The 23428-nt window shown below is 41.8% G+C and overlaps 1 protein-coding gene across 2 annotated transcripts in view; it reads right to left on the bottom strand.

Annotated features, from left to right (window-relative positions):
* The window catches only part of AP3B1 (adaptor related protein complex 3 subunit beta 1), a 266204-nt gene that overhangs the window by 16352 nt on the left and 226424 nt on the right, over positions 1-23428 (bottom strand). The window contains exons 24-26 of one of the 2 annotated variants that reach the window (XM_038765459.1): positions 15933-16017; positions 4665-4762; positions 3472-3508 (exon numbers count right to left, since the gene is read on the bottom strand). In XM_038765459.1, the coding sequence (XP_038621387.1) occupies positions 3472-3508; positions 4665-4762; positions 15933-16017 (220 nt within the window). The remainder of the gene's footprint in view (positions 1-3471; positions 3509-4664; positions 4763-15932; positions 16018-23428) is intronic. The other variant, XM_038765458.1, reaches the window with a different exon arrangement.

The following is a 23428-nucleotide window of genomic DNA, read 5'->3' as shown; positions in this document are numbered from 1 at the left end:
CCCCATGGCACTACAAGAACACGATCTCGTGAAATTTGGGATGCAAAAATCATAGGGAAAATTTTCTGTTTCTAAAGCAGCATCCGGTAAAGATGTCTGAGTAGTTATTCATTCAGCCGTATTTACTGAGCGCTTACTGTGTGCAGAGCACTGCATACGAAGCGCTTGGAAAGTACAATCTGGCAACAGCCCCATGGCACTACAGGAACACAATCTCGTGAAATGTGGGATGCAAAAATCATAGGGAAAATTTTCTGTTTCTAAAGCAGCATCCGGTAACCTTGCCTTCGGAACCCGAAAATGTACATGGGGTTCACTCAGGATCCCTAATAGATAGATCCCTTTCAGGATCCCTACTACATCCCTTCTGAACGTAGAGGGTAGATGCTACAACACGTTCAGAAGTGAGTAAAAACAATCAAATGCGGGACCTCAGGTAAACTCAAAGCAACCAGTGTTGGGCATCTGTCCTAGCGATTAGCCTTTTACAGAAATCATGACGTTTTCTGAAATTCTACAGACGCACAAAAATTTGCAAGCGCATTTTAAAATTTCATGTGTTGACAAGGCTTGATGTTTTTACGCAGCTGTTATTTTATATAGTCTTTTGTGACAACTCGAACCTGAAATTCGAGAGAGAAGGCACGGGGAGGGGGAGAGGGGAGTCTCCCCAATCAAACAACATGAGGCTCTTAAAAGGCACCCCTGCAATATGATTTTTGCAACCAACAACGAATAGACATATCCAGCTTCAAGCCCAAAGGAGCTTTACTGTTACCGGTCTCTAAGGACGGTACATTCTGTCTTGGACTGTTTAACTTCAACATTAGACAAAAGCTTTAAAAACTACACAAGTAGTTGGAAACTGCTTTTAAGCCGAGCACAGTGGCTGACACAACACTGCCGGGAGATGTGTGTACTCATTTAGGGTTTAAACCTTCTCCATTAAGCTCTATTGAAGAGCAACTGCTGAATAAATGAATGCAACTATGTTTATGTTAAAAGCCTGTTTCCCGCAGCATGTAATTAAAGGAAATGTTGTACAAAGCCAGTACTTTTGTCAAGCTCCTGTAAATGGAAAGATGGATAGCACTCAGAGAAGTGAATGCATTGCTTCATATTTAACCTTAACACTCTTGTCATTAATGGTTTGTCTAACTTGTTCCATAAGAGACAAGGTACTGCTCCATTGAAGTAAAATTAAAAAAATCAACTAAACCATGCTTTTCAGAACAGAAGATTCATTATCGTCGGCTAATGTATTGGCATAAAGCAAAGTAACATCCTATCAAGTAAGGCACACATTCAATCTGCCTTGTGCCCCCCCCCCCAAACCCTTATTTTTAACTCATGCTGTTTTATTGTTATAGGCAATTTGTACCACTCAGCATGACAGTGTAAACTGAATCAAGATTAATTTACATGCAAAAGAACACTTAGGAGAGCAGCATGGTAAGCAAATGTATTGTCTCGATTGCTGAGGTGGAAAAGAACCTGGAAAGGAAAAAAAGGTGCTCTAATTAAGGGGCATCAAATATGATTGCTTGGGGTAGTTAAGGGCCAGAAAATAGCAAATGTCTGACCATTTAAAGAATTAGCATCTTGCTTGCTGGGAACACAAAAGATGGAAGCATAAATCATAATAAAATTAGGCAAATATCTTAGGCTCCTCTAAACGTACAGATTTGCTCAATGAAAATATATCCAGCATTTTATGAATTCCTGGAAAGAGATTTTTGCCAAAGTGTCATATAAAGTTTCAGTTATGAAAATGGGTTAAAAAAGCATCTCGACAAGAGAATTAAACTCTGACCTGGGGTAGATAATAAAGGTGTGTTAAGTGGCAAAAATTTAAAAACACTGACTACGTCCACACGCGGGCTCTTTGGCTTCAGATCGGCCTTTCCTGGAATTCACACAAACCTTACCAGTGCGGTGGATGGTGATGAGCCTGGGTTAAGATTTAGAAATGCAGTCCATGTAATAAGGAGGAATTTACATTTTAAAATTCTTAGCGTTTAACAAGGCCAGTTTAGTTGACACAGATAAAATGCAGAGAGGCTAGATTTAGTTGACACAGATAAAATGCAGAGAGGCTAGATTACTGAGTGGATGGCCCAGGTCTCTAAGATTTAAAATAGTGTTTCCAGTCCCCGATTAAAGGAAGAGGGAAATCTCTCTAAACAATACTGGAGCATCCACTGTGTGCAGAACAAACACATCCAGGGTTTTAACTCTGAAACTGCCCTGGGCTTTTCTCCTCTCCCAACCTTCTGGTTGTGGCCAGGGGACGTGATGGGGACAAGGTAAGTTGCCCCATGTTGCGCCTGGCCCAGTGCGGAAGGAGCCTTTCAGTTGGTGATTTTACTAGAGAATGCCACAAACTCACATATTCGACCAAGACACCCCTCACGGTATGAAAAACCAAGAAAAAGCCATGCACGGTCACGTTGAAGGAGGTGGCAAAAAAGGAATGGCTCTCAGCATTGAGCTCAAGCACAGGTTTTCGGTTACAGAGTTCACCAGAAAATAATTATTTTCATTTGTTTCAAATAGGCATTTTTTCCATGGCAAAATTTTGAAAATGATTTCTTACTCCAAATTTCTGCTCGCCCCCAAATTAAATGAACCATGGCATGCGCCCCTCGGTCTTCAGATATTGTGAAATTACAGAACACACATCTAAATTAGTTTCATTTAGATGGAAACTAACTTAAGCAGCATATAATCTGTGAAGTTACTTTTAACCATGTGTAGCTTACCCTAAAGAGCTTTGTGTTGAGGAAATTTCTTCTGGTCTTTCATTTAGAAGGCCAATCGAGAATTTTTTTGTAAAACAAAGCTGAGCTGTTTCTCGACTTGTGTACCAATGAATACACGAGTAGAGCTGAGAATTGAGACCTCCATCACCTAGCATGCTCCGAAGCAGCTGAAATTTCCAACTAAAAAGATTCTAGGGAAAAGGGCTTTAAACCTGGGGTGGATTTGCCAGCATCAAGTCCCAAATCAAAGAGTGAATTCGGGAAGACAGAAAGAGTGATATCGAAATGCCAGGAGACCTTCATGGATTTACAAATACTTCATATAAACAAATTTTCAAATAGCTTCATTCAGAGTAGCCTTTCTGCTCTATTAAACATAGCAAACAGCTGCCAGATTTATTCAGACAAATAATCAACAACCATAGAAGTAAAATGGCAGAAGAAAAAGGAATTTTGGCAACAACTCCACAGAGAGCCACGGCTATTCTCCAAACGGCACTTCTTCCATGCACTCGTGGTTCTGTATGGCCAGTCAGGGGAATAAACCTCAGTCACAGCAGTGCATACGAAATTCGATCAAAATAATAAATATGAAAAAAGGTTCGGGAGGGAGAGAAGGCGAGCAATGACCTGGCTTTACTCACATTCTAGATTTTCAAAGAGGAACACGCTTACAATAAAGGTGCCACAGCCTCATACAGTCACTCACCTTGGTCTGCTGAGCAGGTGAAAAGCAGTGAAACAGGCTTTTGCCGGCAAAGGGTAAGAATAGCAAATATAAGAAACAATTCAACTTGTTAAGAAAGATAAAAAATCACCAGGCTAATTTTTTTTTTTTTTAACAGCAGTGATCAACCTCCGAGAAAAACAGCAGGCAGAGGTTGAATGTTTAACTGACACCCTTCATTAGGCTAGGGCCATATCTTTGTATGCTTTTGCTCTGCTGAGCAATGCTTAATACATTGTGGGCACTCAGGTATTAACCATAAATTCTTTCAGAGAGGATCTTTCGATAAATTGAAAAAGGCTTAAAATTTTTTAAAAAAGCTTTATGACTTGTCTAATGAGTTTAAAAAATGGTGAAGCAATGCCCAAAGATGGAGCTATTTCAATTTTATAAGTGCATAAATTTAGTAAGAAGTATTTCTTATTCTTCATAAAAAAATTTAAAAAGCCCTATCCTAAGGGAGCACGGTGGGGTTAACTCCAGGACAAGCTCCTAGCCCTTTGATCCGAATCTAAATTTCTTGAGGGCATCTTTGGTGTGTCCCCCAAACTTTCGGTACAGTGCTCAACACAAAATGGTGCTCAATATAGCTAGTGGTTCAAACGGAGGATTCTTTGTAAAACACTTAAAAATTGTGTCACCTCTGACGAATGGCTACAATTATGCATCTCTTTAGTTTAGAGCTGTTCCAAAAAGGAATGAAGGAATTTGCATATTATAGCAGGACGGCATGTTTAAAGCATTAGCTGTACATTAGAAATGGTCTTGTAATAAAAGCTAATACTGACACATAACTTTGTATTACTACAAATTTAGATTACTTTTTGGAGTGGCGGGGTGGTGGGGGAGTCTAAAGTCCCTGCAATTAACACTAATACAAAATGCATTAGTGCATCAAGTTGACAACCATAACTCCCGGAACCAAAAAGGTTTATTATTATGAACTCAACTTATTTTGAGGTGCTTTTTTTTTTTAAAAAAAAAAGCTGTATTAATCAATTTTCAAGTACCACTGGAAAGTATATAGCAAAGGCTGCTGGGTCTATTTTATAAAGGGATTGTTAGTAGTAGATTGGACACACACGTCCCAAAGCCCAAGCTTGCCTGTCTAAATAAAAGTTTAATCTCACATCCTCAGCCAGAAAAGAATAAGGAAAATAGCAATGCTTTCTCACCTTGCTCCTTCCTAAAATCCTTTTCGGACATGGCAACAGGTAAAAACAGCTCTCCAACGGGGGGCTGAATATTCACATTGAAGTGATTATCCTTGGTACTAAGGAAAAGACCAAAAAAAAAGGACAAAGGCTTTAGAAGTCAAATCTTAATTTTAACATCTGTAACTCATCATACTTAATATACATCCAAAGGCAGTACAGTGAGATGCTCGAGATGCTTGCAAAGAGAAAACTTTTAAAACAAACTGCCTGAACAAGAGCGGTAATTTTGACCATCTTGCAATATAGAAAACATTTCTACAAAGAATCAATCAATCAATCGTATTTATTGAGCACTTACTTGGTGCAGAGCACTGAAATAAAATTAAGGCACCATCACCATAGCAAATAGTTGCAAGAACAAATACCACTCAATTCAGGCAACAAAGTGAGAATTTTTTTCTAGTAGAGGAAACATAACATAAGCAACCAATCAACGGTATTTATTGAACACATACTGTATGCAGAGCACCATACTAAGTGCTTGGAAGACTACAACAGAGTTGGTAGACAAATTTCCTGCCCGCAAGGAGCTTACAGTCTAGAGGGGGAGTCAGACATTAAAGGTTACAGATCCAAGTGATGCATAAAGGAGAGGGATTAAGGGAAGTGAGGGCTTGGGCAGGGAAGGCCTCGTGGAGATGTGATTTTAATTAGGCTTTGAAGATGGGAAGAGTGATGATCTAGATTGAGGTACTGGCAGAGCATCCAAGTACAGATGTCTTGAGAGCAGGGGGAAACACAAGACTGCGGAGAGGCAGAGAGCTCAGGGCTGGAGAGGTAGATTTGGGAATCAACTGCATAGATATGGTAGTGAAAGCTGCGGGATCTTAAGATTTTTCCAAGGGAGTGGGTGTAGATGGAGAATTGAAGGGAACCCAGAACTGAGGCCTGAGGGACTTTCACAGTTAAAGCATGGGAGGCTGAGGAGGATCATTCAAAAAAGACCGAGAATAAGTGGCCAAAGAGATGTGGGGAGAACCAGGGGAGGACAGTGTCAGTAAGCTGAGGTTGGACAATGTCTCCAGGAAAAGGGGATAGTCCACAGTGTTGAAGGCAGCTAGCGGAGCCTTTGAGGAAGATGGGAATGGGGACCACCGAATTTGGCAAAAACATCATTGGTAACTTTAGAGAACGTAGTTTCCATGGAGTAAAGGGGGTGGAAGTCAGGTTGGAGAGGGTCAAGGAGAGAACTGGAGGAGAGGAAGTGGACAGGAAGCGGCAAGGCCTAGAGAAAAGAGCATGGGCCTGGGAATCCGAGGCCCTGGGTTCGAATCCCTGCTCTGCCGATTGCTTTGCTATATGACCTTGGGCAAGCCACTTCTTTGTGCCTCAGTTTCCTCACTGTAGAATGGAGATTCAATACTTGTTTTCCCTCCTACTTAGACTGTGAGCCCCATGAGGGATAGGGATTGTTGTCCAACCTGATTAAACTCGTCCCTACCCCAGTGCATGGAACAGTGCATGACACATAGCAAAGTACTTAAATGCCATTAAAAAAAGCGGTGGGTGTAGATAACTCCCTCTTGGAGTCTGGAGAGGGATGGAAGGAGGGAGATGGGGTGATTACTGGAGGGAGCCAAGGGGTTAAGGGAGGATTTTTTTAGGCTAGGGGACAGTTGGACATGTTTGAAGTAGTTGTGAAGAAGCTACTAAAAAGCGAATGGTTGAAAACGGTGGTCAGAGAGGGGAGAAGGGAGGAGGCAAGTATTTTGGTAAAGTATGAAGTGATGGGGTTGGAGATGCAGGTGGAGGGTATAGATCATTTAGCAGACTTGCAAAATTTTTCTTCCATGTCTATCACCAAACAGAATGTGCCATTGTTCTACCAATGGGAAAAGGTTTTCAAAACATGGGACTGGTCCTTAAAAAACAACTCAGAACCTACCCTGTCAGCCTACAAAAGGATATTTTTTACATGTTTTTAAGATGCAGACTTTCCAATGTCTTCCATTCTTAGACTGTGATTTACAAAGCATGCTAATCAACTAAATTACTGATTAACATTTGGGCAAAACTGATATTTTAAAACACAGGATATGCACAATTTTCAGAGGCATTAACCATTAAATATTGATTTTTAATACTGCCTTAACTGTCCCTCTTAAAAATCTTGGCGCCATTATTAGTAGTTAAAATAAAACCAACTGATTAACATCCGTGGTACTTAAACTTGAACAGGGACATTTGTTACTGCTTTTTGATGAGCACAACATTAGATATCTAAATTCATTCATTCATTCAATTGCATTTACTGAGCACTTACTCTGTGCAGAGCACTGTACTAAGCGCTTGGAAAGTACATTTCAGCAATAGAGACAATCCCTGCCCACGACAGTCTGAGGAATAGGGCAGCACTGACAACATTTTTTTAAAATAAAATCTATTTGAAAAGAGAAAATACCAAGCAGAAACCCACATCTTATTACTACAAATAGTTTCCTGTGCTTAGCAATGACACCTCATCTCAGAAAATAAACCCATAAAATTCTCTGCCTCAAGAATGCATGTAAGCTCAATAGCTCTTGTCTCATCTTATGCTACCGAGTCATCTCTGACCCATAGCCACTCTATGGACACATCTCTCCCAGAAGGTCCCACCTCCATCTGCAATCGTTCTAGTAGTGTACCCGTGGAGTTTGCTTGGTAAAAATAAGGAAGCGGTTTACCATTGCCTCCTTCCGCGCAATGAACTCGAGTCTCCGCCCTCGATTCTCTCCCATGCAGCTGCTGCCCAGCACAGGTGAGTTTTGACTTACAGCAGATTGCCTTCCGCTCGCTAGCCACTGCCCAAGCTGGAATGAAATGGGTGTGCCCCTGCTTGACTCTCCATCCCATAGCCGAGACCAACAGACTGGAAACTCTCCAGGTGCAATCCCGAGAGGGATCAATAGCTCTACCAATGGCTATATTGGCAACTGGTATATGAAGGAGTGGGGAGGTAATTAAACTTAATGAGTCTTTCACGCAAAACAATGTGTGGGCTTTAGTCCTCTAGACAGTTTCTAGGCAGAAACTCCTCACCCTGGGCTTCAAGGCTGTCCATCACCTCGCCCCCTCCTACCTCACCTCCCTTCTCTCCTTCTACAGCCCAGCCCGCACCCTCCGCTCCTCTGCTGCTAATCTCCTCACCGTACCTCGCTCTCGCCTGTCCCGCCATCGACCCCCGGCCCACTTCATCCCCCGGGCCTGGAATGCCCTCCCTCTGCCCATCCGCCAAGCTAGCTCTCTTCCTCCCTTCAAGGCCCTACTGAGAGCTCACCTCCTCCCACACTGAGCCCCTTCCTTCCTCTCCCCCTCGTCCCCCTCTCTATCTCCCCATCTTCCCTCCTTCCCTTCCCCACAGCACCTGTATATATGTATATGTTTGTACATATTTATTACTCTACTTATTTATTTATTTTACTTGTACATATCTATTCTATCTATTTTATTTTGTTAGTATGTTTGGTTTTGTTCTATGTCTCCCCCTTTTAGACTGTGAGCCCACTGCTGGGTAGGGACTGTGTCTATATGTTGCCAACTTGTACTTCCCAAGCGCTTAGTACAGTGCTCTGCACACAGTAAGCGCTCAATAAATACGATTGATTGATTGATTGATTGTAAACTCACTGAGGGCGGGGAAAGAGTCAGTCCACTCTTGAATAGTACTCTCCCAAGCCTGTAGTACAGTGCTCTGGACATAGTAAGTGCTCAATAAATTCCATGGATCGACTGACTGACTTTGGGGATGGAACCACCAACTTCCAATTCTCAAGACTTGCTGACCAATACCACAGCCATAATGCTCCACGGGCTGAAATACATTTGCTGGCTTTAATTCAAGCAACATAACCTATCAGTGCAATATAATTTCAAGTTTTGATGGCTCTCCTATGTTATTCAAGGGCACTGATTATCAGCCAAGAGCCGGCATTATTGTTCCAAATCCACTTTTCTAATTACAGAATAGGCTGGGACAGTCAGGTAAGAGGTGAAATGGTTTTTATCATGGTGTAACACAATACTGTTTAGGATGATGATGGTGGTGGTGGTATTTGTTAAGTGCACACTATATGCCAAGCATTGTTCTAAGCACTGGGGTATATACAAGGTAAACATGTTGTCCCATGTGGGGCTCACAGTCAATCACCATTTTATGGATGAAGTAACTGAGGCACAGAGAAGTGAAGTGACTTGCCCAAATTCACAAAGCTGACAAGTGGTGGAACCGGGATGAGAACCCATGACCTCTGAGTCCCAAGCCCATGCTCTATTGACTAAGCCACGCTGCTTCTAATAAGGAATTATTATTTTAATAATAATTAGGAGAGAACAATGTGTTTAATAAACATGATCCTCAGTCTCCAGGAGCTTACAATCAGAGGATTTTCTTAAAAAGGTCCAGAACTTCAGGAGGAGACTTTAAGCCCTAGGGAGAGTAGGGCATTCTTCACCTGTCTCCTCTGGGACGTTAGTCAAGATGCGAGCCCGAGAAACTAATCGCAATCTTCGGCATTCCTATCGGAACAATCATACTAATTGTCCTGTCACTTCGCTTGGTCCTGAATGATGTAAAATATGAATGTTGAGGCAGGGAAATAGAAAGGCCGACTGACAAAAGAGCAGGGGAATATTCTTGCCCCCATCTCTTTTAAGGAGTTTTGATCTAGTTTATTGTTAAACTGCGAAGTCAGCTTTATATTGCAGGCTAAATTAGACTTACTGCATTACTCTGACAGCTGTATGTTTAGAGCTCAGATTGAACAGAATCTCTCAGTTGACTGGACCTGTTATTTAGCGAAGACAGGGACTTTCTGCAACCGTTTACATCAGGAGAAAGAAGAGTTCTAGTATTCAGAGATGAACTGCAGCAACTTTAGACTCCTAGTCTTCTAAAAAAGCTACGTAACAAGGTATGAATTAGGGTATTCTGCAAGGGTCATTTTTTCACATGGAGAAAAGTTCACATGGAGTTCACGTGGAGTTCACATGAAGACGTTCACGCTACTTCTTTTCAAAGATCAAATATGTGAAAGGCATGTGATCTGTAGATACCTAGTTTGAGTTCATTTCTGATTCTTCCTCTTAGCTCTTGCTCTGATCATGCTCTGATCAGCTTCCAAATTGGCTGCCCTGGCCTACCACTCTCGTCTTTGCTCCTCACCTCGTCCCCTCATGCTTTCTGGAGCCCTCCCGGTTGTGTGGTATCATCAAGCTTAGTGGGGCGGTGACAGAAGTGTCCCGGAAAAAGATGTGCGTTAGAAGCAGTGTGGCTAAGTGGAAAGAGCCCGGGCTTGGGAGTCAGAGGACATGGGTTCTAATCCAGGCTCCGCCACCTGGCTGCTGTGTGACCCCTGGGCAAGCCACTTAACTTCTCTGTGCCTCAGGTACCTCATCTGTAAAAATGGGGATTAAGACTGTGAGCCCCACGCGGGATGACCTGATTACCTTGCATCTACCTCAGCACTTCGAACAGTGCTTGGCACATAGTAGGCGCTTAACAAATACCATAATTATAATAATAATAATTATTATTATTACCAGAGTTGAAGGTAGTTTAAGAAAAAGTGAGTTAGGTACCTCATTCTTTTAGACCTCTAAAACAGCAGATACTCTGTTTTTATTACCTGAAGGCGTATAATACCTAGCACTCCCCACTCCCAGCACCCCACTCTTACTGTGTGAAACTGGTTCACCCTCCTCCACTTTTACAAGATTCCATTTATTAATAAATGTGCATGCAGTACCTAGGAACTGTTTAAATTGAGTTGAAACTGGTATATCCCTGCCCTCCTGTGGCTTTCAGGCTTAGGCAAACACACACCTATATGCACAATTAGGTTCTTCAGTAACATCACCTTCAAAAATCAGTAACTACATCTAGGCGCGCATATTTTGATTTAGCACTGCAGTGTTTCTATGTGTGAAAACGTATAAATACGTCTAGGTGTTCTTTTGTGAGTATGTGCGGGTCGATTTTGAGAATGCAAGACAAAGACCATGTCTTCTCCAGTCTCTCATACTAGCTATTACAGTGCCCTGCTCCTGGTAACTTATAAGTTTAATGTTCAGTAATACCAGTATCAATAGCATTTATTACTGAGTACCTGTGTGCAGAATATGCTAAGAGTTGCTTGGGGAACATAAAAAAATAATAGAAGATACAATCCCTGCCTCAAGAAGCTTATCATCAAAAGGGTGAAAGATCAATAGATCACAGTATTTAATGAGCTCCTACTATATGTAGAACACTTTACTAAGTTGTTGGGAGAGGAGGTAGAATTAGTAGACATTACCCTGCTCTTAAGGAGCCTGCAGAAGGGAAGACAGACATGAAAATACATTACAGGTAGGAAGGAAGCAGCAAGGCCTAGTCGATACAGTGGATAGGCCAAGGAGTCTGGGTTCTAATCCCAGCTCTACCACTTTTCTGCCGTGTGTCCTTGGGCACGTCACTTAACTTCTCACTGCCTCAGTTACCTTACCTGTAAAATGGGGATTAAGACTGTGAGCCCGACATGGGACATGTGCCATGCCTGGCAAATAGTAAGCGCTTAGCAAATTGCCGTTAAAAAAAAAAAAGGATAAAATTACATGAAAAACAAGAAACTAGATATATACATACTAGACGTAAGTGAATAAATAACAAATAAAGGTGTGTAGAGGTGGATGAAAGGATGGTATGATCGTTAAGGTAGGGAGATCCATCGGGGAATGATATTCACATTTTGAGTTACAGTTCTTTTAAGGGGTACTTGGTGGACGTATATGCATGCACATACACACACACACAAACACACACACACATATATTCAGCCTCCCTCTCTAACATCCTGGAAAAGAGATTTAATTGGGTGGGTGATTAAACCTAAAACAATAGGGCCAAAGTTTCTCTGTGGCAATGACGATATCAAATCATTCTGTGAGATACATAAATGCCAATGGGTGCTTATAAAATGTTTTTTTCCTCTCTTAATTTAGTTGTCTGATTTTTCCTTCAAAGCTTCCAACATCTTTACAATGTTTTCTGTATTTTCCCTTTTATCATGTACATTTCCATTTTTACACAATCCTTTCTAGTCCAGCCATACATTTTAAAAAGAGAAACTAAATTTGGGATCACCCAAACTGGCTTTTTCTTCAATTTTATTGACCATTAAGACTACTACAGCACATCCCTAAGCAAAAAGGTTCTGTTTGCCATGCAAAACACACAGTCTGTGATTGGCACCTAAGATCAATTGATCTACCCATTACCACTATCTCCCTATCCCCACAGGCGCTACTATGAAGCTATTGATTTAAAACACTGCCGATCGGTTTCCATTTTCTGATTTTGGGCAGGCCAATTAAGAAAGCGAGTAATTGTGATTACACGGCTTCAGGATCAATTACATTTGATGCAAGACCAAGTGCTCTTTTTGGAGCACATAAAGAAAATAATTACGATCAGAGGTGTTTTAGTGCCGAACTGGTTCCTGAAACAATTTCTGACAGAGAACATGCATGTACTCCTTCAAAGCAGATGGTTTAGGGGAAGAAGTGCTTTGTTCAAATATGCAAACACATTTATACAAGCTAGAATCCATAAATACTAAAAATATTTTCATCTCTCATATAAACCATTTTAGGAAACTACAAAAACGGTGAAACATTTTTCCATATTCAGCGAGACCCCTTCTCTCCCCTCCAAATACACGCAGTTCTCTTACAATGCAGGGGTAATGTTCCTGACAAGCCCTACATTAAGGAAAATTTGCTTTATTAGGATCTGGCACATTCAATGGCTTTGGGCACATGGGCAGAACTATTTCTTCTGGCATTGCAATCATATTCTAGCCACAGAAATGTGTGTTGTCCCAATTCCCTAACAGGGTTCTTTTTCAGAAACACGTACACATGAAAGAATGGGTGTGTTACCTGCGTATGTACACATCCAGCCACTTCGGTTTGGAATTCAATACTCAAATTGTTAACTCAAACTTGCCCAAAACAAAGAGCCGTGACGTTAAGAAATAAAAGCTACCACGGGCTAATAATAAAAGGAAGATTCTGCTGTTCTTAATTCTAGTATAACTTAGTGCTTAACTTGGGCTTTGTCATTGGGCTCACATTGTCCAAATCATTAAAATGAATACACCAGTGGCGCTGGAGGAATATCTATTTACAGTGACGTTACTCACAGTCTGGTGTTCAGTAATATTGATCTGTCTTGTTTGTCTAATAGGAAAATAATAAACAATTACTAGGCAATGTTGGAAAAAGTAATCAGTTTTTATATATCACTAATACAGCAGACCTCCCAAAACATAAAGGTGATGATCTGCATAAAATCAATGTGTTATGCTACACTGCTTGTATTCATCACTGCAGAGAGTCTCAGAAATGAATAGTGTAACATGGAGCTGAGTGGTTAGTAAACTGAAAGGGTGTAAGTAAAAAAAAAAGGTTCACAGTATTTACTCACTGTAGTTATTAAAAAAAAGCTTTCAAGAATGTAGATTTTCATTCCTCATAATTCCTTACATTTAGGACACAAAACGTCGTATTACCGTAGCAAAAAAGAAAAAAGCTCAGCATTGACTACAACTTAATATCTTCCAGTCAGATAAAGGGAGCAGAAAAATACCTACCATAAGCAAAGGAAACAATAAACTATACCTCAAAATGTTAAAACCAGTGGAGTTGCAGCAATATACCTTTGTGATAACCTACCAGACAGCACAGGTTCTACTAGAAATAGCACTGCCTTAAAAATTACATTAGGTCCTTGGGACATGGAAAATATGGCATATCAATGGACTTTCGATGGGAAACCCAGTTATTGTATAAACAAAGAATTGATGTCTAAACGTATGAACATGCAGAATGATGAAAATGCCACAAAAACAGAATTTCTGCTGTAGCTTGAAATCAATCAATAGTACTTATTAGGTGCTTTCTATGTGCAGAGCCTGTAACTACGTGCATTTATATTAATGTCTGTCTCTCCCTCAAGACTGTAAGCCCTTTGTGGGCAGGTAATGTGATTGTTATAATGTACTCTTCCAAGCCCTTAGTACAGTGCTCTGCACACAGTAAGTGCTCAGTAAATACGACTAAGTACAATACAGTAATGATGATGATGATGGCATTTATTAAGTGCTTACTATGTGCAAAGCACTGTTCTAAGCGCTGGGAAGGTTACAAGGTGATCAGGTTGTCCCACGGGGGGCTCACAGTCTTAATCGTAGATATGATCCCTGCCCACAAGGAGCTCACAGTCTGCAGGGGGAGACGGACATTAAATACTGAAACATCAAAAAATTACCTAGTAATCTTGCACCACAGAAATAGCTTTATTTCTGTTTATTCTGATGACTTGACACCTGTCCACATGCTTTGTTTTGTTGTCTGTTTCCCCCTTCTAGACTGTGAGCCCGTTGTTGGGTAGGGACTGTCTCTATATGTTGCCAACTTATACTTCCCAAATGCTTAGTACAGTGCTCTGCACACAATAATAAGTGCTCAATAAATACGACTGAATGAATGAATGAATGAAACATACATCACCTGATTAGGTTTTCAAATGCTACGCCTCAAACCAAAACTCCTGACCATGGCTTTAAGGCACTCCATCAGCTCTTTCCCTCTTACCTACCCACTCTCTTCGACCACACTGCAGCTTGCACCTGCTATTCCTTCTACGCTTCCCATTTCACGGGGCTTCGTTCTCTACCCTTTGACCCCTGGCTAATACTCTTTCTCCTGCTTGGAACTCTCTCCCCTTTCCTAATCACCGGATGGATGGCAGCACTCCCCGTCCTCACACGCCTTCTGAAATCCCACATCCTCTAGGATGCTTTCCCCCATCCTTCCCACCTCCTCAGCAGTAATGCATTCACAACCTCTCGACCCATTTTTGAACATAATGATTTCCAGCCTATATTACTTGTTCCTCGTTGTAAATCAGTTTGTGGCTTCTTTCCCATTATACTTTAAATTCCTTATTGGTAGAGATCATCTCGTCTCTTCTAGTGTACTCTCTCAAGCTCTTACTCCAGTACTGTGCATACAAGAGGAGCTTAATAAACATGGTTAGTTGAAATGCAGTTTCAAAATCAAAGAAAAATGTACAAAGAGAAGCAGCGAGGCCTGGGGCAAAGAAAACGGGCCTGGCAGTCGGAGGATCTGGGTTCTGATCTCGGCTCTGCCAACTGCTTGTCGTGTGACTTGTTTCGGGTTGGGGAAGGGGGAGAAGCATTTGCTGAATATGGAAAACTATGTTATTGTTCTTCTACAAGTCATTTAAATTCTCTGTGCCTCTGTTTCCTCAACTGTAAAATGGGGATTCAATATATGTTCTCCGCCCTACTTAAGTCTATGAGCACCATGCGGGACAGGGACTGTGTCAGACCTAATTAACTTGTACCTATCCCATCGCTCAGAACAGTATTTGACACACAGTAAGCTCCTAACAAGTCCCATAAAAAAGTCTGTAATCATTTTTCATCTCCTTATATTCCAAAGCTCAACCTATAATCAGTCAAACAGTGTTTACTGGGCAGAACCTTGAGCCAAGCATTCTATACCACATGCAGCATGAGAAAAGATGGAAAGTCCTTGGAATGGATGCATTCTCTCTGTCCCCCAAATGTGGGAGAACTTGTGATTACTACTCTATTTTTTCCTATTTTTCTTAGTAGCATCACAGTTTCTCCAAAAACAATTAAAAGTTACAGTAAGAACAATGGGATTTTGTTTCTCTATTGGCCTACCTCAGAATGTCAATTGCCAATGACCAATTCTGCAGTAATGATAATGCTGGTATTTGTTAAGCACTTACTATGTGCCGAGCACTGTTCAAAGCGCTGGAGTAGATACAAGTTCATCAGGTTGTCCCACATGGGCTCACAGTCTTATTTCCCATTTTACAGATGAGGTAACTGAGGCCCAGAAGTGAAGTGACTTGCCCAAAGTCAAACAGCTGATAAGTGGCAGAGCCAGGATTAGAACTCACAACCTCTGACTCCCAAGCCTGTGCTCTTTCCACTAAGCCACGCTGCTTCTCTGTATTTGCCCGTATCACAAATAAAATTCTATATCTGTTGGTGAGATGTCCTGGTTACATAAGAGAAAGTACTGTTTATTTCCTTGAGTTTTTCATCTTTCAGAAAGCCAAATAAATGCTCAAATAATTCACAGATATTTTTTTTTCATCTGCTACCCATTATTCAGCCCTCTAAAATGTAAAACAACTGGACTTACCATAACTGAAAACTGGCAGTCTGAGTGGAATCACAGAAGTCAATACCCATTGAAACAGTAATAGATGCCTCAGGATCAAGAGATTCTAGGAAATAAAACAATTTGGACATGAAAACACAATTTTGTGTAAAAATTGCTCACCCAAACCAAATACTCAGACTACTTGTAACAAATTCCACAAGTTAGCTTGGTTAAAAAAAATCCAATTCCAAGCTGTTTTGAAGGAAATTTCTGCATAGCGTGTGCACGTGCATACGCATACAAGTTTATTCAATAACAATAATATGATCATCATCATCAATCATATTTATTGAGCGCTTACTGTGTGCAGAGCACTGTACTAAGTGCTTGGGATGGCATTTATTAAGTGCTTACTATGTGCAAAACACTGTTCTAAGCGCTGGGGAGGTTACAAGGTGATCAGGTTGTCCCACGGGTGGCTCACAGTTTTAATCCCCATTTTACAGATGAGGTAAGTAAGGCACAGAGAATAATAATAATAATGGCATTTGTTAAGCGCTTACTATATGCAAAGTACTGTTCTAAGCACTGGGGAGAATACAAGGTGATCAGGTTGTCCCATGTGGGGCTTACAGTCTTAACCCCCATTTTACAGATGAAGTAACTGAGGCACAGAGAAGTTAAGTGACTTGCCCAAGGTCACACAGCTGAGAAGTTAAGTGACATGCCCAAAGTCACACAGCTTACAAGTGGCAGAGCCGGGATTTGAACCCATGACCTCTGAGTCCAAAGCCTGTGCTCTTTCCACTGAGCCACGCTGCTTCTCTAAACTTACCATCACTTCAAATATGATTATCTATTGAACACTGACATTCATTTTATGTTTTTTTAAGGAAATCTATTTCCTGGTAAACTTACTAGTGACTCCCAACATTGTAGGAAGATATACTTCATGGGCTTGATTCTGTTAATTTTACAGTGGACTCTCCCAAGAATTTGGTACAATGTTCTGTACATGGTAAGCGTTCAATAAATACGATTGATTGAAGGAAAGAAATTCTTCTTTTGGGAAGGTGCTTACTCTTTCTGGTCACTGGTGGGAGGGCGGCAGGGGAGAGGGCTAGTGGGGCACAAGGGTGAGGTTATAGTAGCCCACCGAGGCAAAAAATGAGCTCTTTACACCCTTGTACTGGCAGAGCCATGACTAATATGTTTTTCAAATCCTCAGCGGAAAAGCCTCACAATAAGGACGAGTTCAAGGAGCTCTAAAATGTAAATTACAGGGAAGCTAGAAGAGTTAATCACCATGGAAAAAGCATTGTGCTCAGATATTAACCAGAAGAACTGGCATTTTGGAGACCAAGATGACAGATCTAATTGCATTATTCTGAGGGTTTCTGAAAGGAAATTTAGCAGCAGAAGATTAGATCATCTTGAAAAACAAACACGACAGAGACATATTATCGCTCTTGGAATCCCTGGAGCTTGAGCTGGGGCAGAATCAATCAGGTTACCTAGTTCTGGGCACTAACCCAGTGGTGATGATTTTGGGCTATTCTACGGCATTTTCGGCTATATTACGGCAATTCCAGTAGATGAATACCTCACTTTTGGAAAACCCTACCTGATTCGGGTCCTAGTTACCAGCATCCTTTCCCTAAAGGCTCCCACGTCAGCAGATATCAGTTTGCTTTGACTATTCAGTGCTGTTTGTCAGGTAAAAATACGGACACTGACGATTTACCCATTGTGGGGACTACGGTCGAAGAACCAGGTGCGAGACCAACAGTCCTTCCTATACTCAAATATTATGTGAAGACTCTCCTTCTGTCTGAGATGGCGGCTACCTTTAGGGGGGATTTTTGTTATTTATATCATCTCCCCATCTAGATGGTAAGATCCTTGGGGGCAAAGAACAAGTTCTATCAACTCTACTATATTGTTCTCTCCCAGGTGCATAGTACAGTGCTCAGGCAATAAATAGCAATAAAATAGCAATAGCATTGATCGACCGACTGTTCTCAGAGATGGCACCCCATTTGGCTGCATGTCTTTCTACCTACTGTAGTTATTTCCTAACATTCCAAGTATGCTACAGAACCTGAAATTGTTTTTCAGGTCCTATAATCACATAGGCAACACAATTAGAGGGTCAGACCAATGGTCCCAGGAGCGACACTGGCACCTTATCATTCATAAGAAAAGTTACTTTTCTTTACTCTTTACTCTCCTTGATACCTAACTTCATGGTGGAGATTTACCTTTTAGTGACACCAACTTTGCCCTTTAATAAACTATCATGACCAACTGCCCATGAATCTCTAACTTCTCCAACATCCTGAAGTTTCCTCAACATCCAAGATAGTGTTTCTTCTACTCACTCTGTTTTCAGTGGTTCCATTCCATTACTCTTTATAACAGACCCATGATTAGTTTGTATCTACCTCAGAGCTTACTTCAGTGCCTTAGTGCTTAATAAGTACTACTGTATATATGTATATACATATATATATGTGTATATGTATGTATATGTGCATGTATGTATATGTATATATGTTTGTACATATTTATTACTCTACTTATTTATTTATTGTACTTGTACATATCTATTCTATTTATTTTATTTTGTTAGTATGTTTGGTTTTGTTCTCTGTCTCCCCCTTTTAGACTGTGAGCCCACTGTTGGGTAGGGACTGTCTCTATATATTGCCAATTTGTACTTCCCAAGCGCTTAGTACAGTGCTCTGCACATAGTAAGTGCTCAATAAATACGATTGATGATGATGATGATAAAAAACCCATTATTTTTGTCACGCTGTTTTTTTCAAACAGAATCTCCTGCCTATCCCAAATATGTCTTTTTCAATGGTATTTGTTAAATGCTTACTATGTACCAGACACTGTACTAAGCACTGGGGTAGATACAAGCTACTTAGGTTGGACATAGTCCATGTCCCACATGGGACTCACAGTCTTAACCCCCATTTTATAGATGAGGTACCTGAGGTATAGAGAAGTGAAGTGACTTGGCCAAGGCTACAGAGCAGAGAAGTAGTATAGCCAGGATTAGAATCCAAGTCCTTTTGACTCCTAAGCCTATGCTCAATCTACCATGCCACACTGCTTCTCTAAATATGTTGAATCTTGCATGTTTTTGGTGCTCCAGACTTACTATTTAATGTTCATTTATATTATCTTACTGAACTTTATGAAGGTAAGAAACTGATGGTGATTTCTGCTCATAGTTTGGCTGTACGGCTGGTGTGGGGCTTGATCTGTTATGATTCTACATGGAAATTATTTGAACCAAACAGACCGGGCAGGAGAAAATTTGCAAGTTACCTTGCCTCTTCGTTAAAGTGTAGGGCCTAATGTCGTGTGTGAGGTCGTCGCCACAGGGTGCAGTGGCAGAGGGGACTGAAGCCTGGCACTGTGCAACCTGGGGGTGGGGAGGGATTGTTGGGGGAGCAAGTGAAATCAACATTTTTGAAAGGGTCCAAAGACCTTCGAGAGGAAGCACTGGCTCTGGAAGACTGAGGGTGGTCAGGTCCTCCCCTCTAAAGAAATGCTTTAGGTTTGGGGTGCTAACGGGCTTCTGCATGGCATCATTACGGAATGCTACATGCATAGGCAGTGTAATAGGATGCTGTACACAACGGAAGAGAGCAGGCAATTTCAGCTTGCTTCGGGTGGCCAATGACCCTGGCCTAGTATCCCCCGGGAGCGATAATGTCAAACTCACTTACAAGATCGATGAATTAAAGGCAGAGTTTTTGAGCGACTTTCCTGAATCTCACTTGAATTCCAGGGGCAGATTCATGATCAGATCATCATCATCATCATCAATCGTATTTATTGAGCGCTTACTATGTGCAGAGCACTGTACTAAGTGCTTGGGAAGTACAAATTGGCAACATATAGAGACAGTCCCTACCCAACAGTGGGCTCACAGTCTAAAAGGGGGAGACAGAGAACAAAACCAAACATACTAACAAAATAAAATAAATAGAATAGATATGTACAAGTAAAATAGAGTAATAAATATGTACAAACATATATACATATATACAGGTGCTGTGGGGAAGGGAAGGAGGTAAGATGGGGGGATGGAGAGGGGGACGAGGTGGAGAGGAAGGAAGGGGCTCAGTCTGGGAAGGCCTCCTGGAGGAGGTGAGCTCTCAGCAGGGCCTTGAAGGGAGGAAGAGAGCTACCTTGGCAGGTGGGCAGAGGGAGGGCATTCCAGGCCCGGGGGATGAAGTGGGCCAGGGATCGATGGCGGGACAGGCGAGAACGAGGTACAGTGAGGAACGAGGTATGGAGATCAAACAAATCACAGTAGTGAGTGCACAAGATTGTCCAGAAAGACTGAGCAGGACCCTCTCACCAATGGAGAGGAGGGAGAAGCTGCTAACTGCCAGTCAGTTTTCTTGCCTTATTCTGAAAATGGTGAGGTGATGGTGTCGTTGAAATATGACTACTTTTTTTCAAGTACTGAGGAAGTCAATTCACCTGACTAATGATCCCTGATTTTGAAAACTCCACACACCAAGTCACCAGGTGAGGGACTCTACCATTCTTTATGGCTCTGAATGGAGGAGAAATTGAGAAGTCTCTAGTGATATGGCAACTTCCATGTTTTACATGGGCTTCTCTCTCATTCATCTCCCACAATGAGTGTCCCCAAGCTCTGCCCAGTTCCTCCTCTAGAACCTTTCATAAATCCATTCTTTCCTCTGCCTCTTTCTGACCATCTTCTAGAATTGACTCTCCACCTCCCAGCTGGAAAAATAAGATAATTATGGTATTAAATGCTTACTATGTGCAAGGCACTGTACTAAGCGCTGGGGTTCCCCCCTCCATCCCCCCCATCTTACCTCCTTCCCTTCCCCACAGCACCTGTATATATGTATATATGTTTGTACATATTTATTACTCTATTTATTTATTTTACTTGTACATATCTATTCTATTTATTTTATTCTGTTAGTATGTTTGGTTTTGTTCTCTGTCTCCCCCTTTTAGACTGTGAGCCCACTGTTGTGTAGGGACTGTCTCTATATGTTGCCAACTTGTACTTCCCAAGTGCTTAGTACAGTGCTCTGCACACAGTAAGTGCTCAATAAATACGATTGATTGATTTGATTGATTGGGGTGAACACAACCAAATCTGGTTGGACAATGTCCTGGTCCTGCATGGGGCTCACAGTCTTAATCCCCATTTTATAGCTGAGATAACTGAGGCCCAGAGAAGTGAAGTGACATTCCCCAGGTCACACAGCAGACAAGTGGTAGAGCTGGGATTAGAACTCAGGACCATCTGACTCCCAAGGCCTGTGCTCCATCCAGTAGGCCATGCTGCTAACCTTTCTTCTTGTCAATCGTCTTTTTAAAATGCCAAATGGGGAATATCTTTCCATTCCTCCATGGTCACTTAAAAAAGGGGACTAGAGCTGAGCTATTTTCTCAAGTACTTGGCTGAGAAGGACGTTTTCTCATTTAGAAACTCAAGGGCAAAAAAAAAACAACCCCACTTCTGGAAGGGATTGGAGAGAATCCCATTTGTAGACAATGGTATGTTTTTCATTTTAAAGGACCACATGAGAAAGTCAGTGATGATGATGGTATTTGTTAAGCGCTTACTATGTGTCAAGCACTGTTCTAAGTGGTGCAGTAGATACAAGCTAATTAGGTCAGACACAGTCCCTGTCCCACATGGGGTTCACAGTCTTAATGCCCATTTTACAGATGAGGTAACTGAGGCAGAGAGAAATGAGTTGCCCAAGGTCACACAGCAGACAAGTGGAAGAGCCGGGCTTAGAACCCAGGTCTCTCTAACTCCCAGGCTGTGTTCTAACCACTAGGCTGTGATGCTTCCCCAAAGTGGGAATTAAGCTCCGGAAAGTGTAATAGCAGTGCCTTGATAGTGCTAGATATTCTTACTTAGCCAACTCTATGTCAAAACCATGCTAAGAGGTTTATTTCTTCTGTTCTACGCTGGCCAATGAAAGGTCAACTCATCAACTCATTACGCCAGCTCCAAGAAATGTTAATACTGTTCTACTGTTTTAACCTTTGGATAACATTTGCAGTGTTTGGAAAATTCATATTTTAGTTGTCTGACACTTTTAAAACTAAAGAGGAATTTTTTACCTGGGCAAAGAGAGCTATATTACTACCTGCTTCTTGATAGTCCTCAGTTAAAGTGACGGAGCTCTCAGTGGTGGGAACCTTAATAACGGGGCACTTGCAGCCATGGTTTCTTTGACTCCTGATGTGGATCGGCAGGCAGAACCCTATGGAGGTTCCGAAAGTTCGATTTTTTTCCTGTGTGAGGCTGTGACCCTGGAATCAATCAGTCAATTATATTTTTTGAGCACTTACTCTGGGCAGAACCCTGTACTGAGCACTAGGAGAATACAACTGAGCAAAGAGACATGATCGCTGCCTTCAAGGGGCTTACAATCCAGCAGAACGGCTGTTGATGGACTGATCACAAAACATCACCGAAGTGATGGAGCCTCTCAGGAGGGCAGTGGGGAAAGGTTGGAGGGATTGGGGGCCTGAACACTGAATCCTGGGCTCCCTGGAGTGCTCTGAGGCAGTACTAATAGCAAATATTCTATTTTTCTGCTCTGGACAGTTCCCAAACGCTGCTTTGGAGTCAGAGATTTGTTTAGTCCTTGCAGATTTGGGTCAAAATTCGATATTCCTGGTGAAAATATTATTTTGAAAATACATACTTGTCCCATGCAGGCTTGGCCCTTCCCTCGGGACTACTTGATGGAGTGAGCAGAGTTGAGGGAAAGGGAAGTTCCCAGTCTGGCAATCTGAGGAATGCAAGGAAGCCGGGCTGGCTGCTGAAAAGGAGGCTGCTTTTGGGGGTGGGTGGGGGGTGGGGAGTGTGTGCGTGTGTTTTGTGCCTTGGTGAGTATAAAACACATAAGTTCTTGCATATGCTAATATTCAAGTATTAAAATACAATGTTTCCCAAACACTGCATCAGCAGGAGGAGTGAAAAGGAGACATTATTTGCCACTGTTGAATCCCCAACACCTCCACATCTGGGAATAAATACCACGTGTGGTTTTGGTTGCCATGTCTTAGGAAGTGGGGGGCAATCTGAGGGGTTGGGCAGGCCAAAGCTTCTTTTCCCGAAGGATGATCCTGTAGTGCTTAGAACAGTCCAAGGCTTAGAACAGTGCTTTGAACATAGTAAGCGCTTAACAATGCCATTATTATTATTATTATTATTAGTGAGGAGTACAAGGAGTCTCCTCTCCAAGCTGTGAGAGGCAGTGTGATCTGCTGGAAAGAAACACGGGACTGGGAATCAGGAGCTCTGGAGTCTAGTTTCTCAGCTAGGCCACTGGCCTGCTATGTGGCCTGGGGCTTGCCACTTCAACTCTCTGTGCCTGCATTTCTGCATCTTTAAAATGGTCTTAATACCACCTGCCTACCAAATGAGTTAGCTAACGGGAGAACATTTTGGAAATGAAGAGCATTGTACTAATGCAAATGATTACTTACTGATGCTT

This window comes from Tachyglossus aculeatus, chromosome 23, assembly GCF_015852505.1.
Source record: "Tachyglossus aculeatus isolate mTacAcu1 chromosome 23, mTacAcu1.pri, whole genome shotgun sequence".
NCBI lineage: Eukaryota > Metazoa > Chordata > Mammalia > Monotremata > Tachyglossidae > Tachyglossus > Tachyglossus aculeatus.
This window is presented reverse-complemented; position numbering and strand designations above follow the sequence as displayed.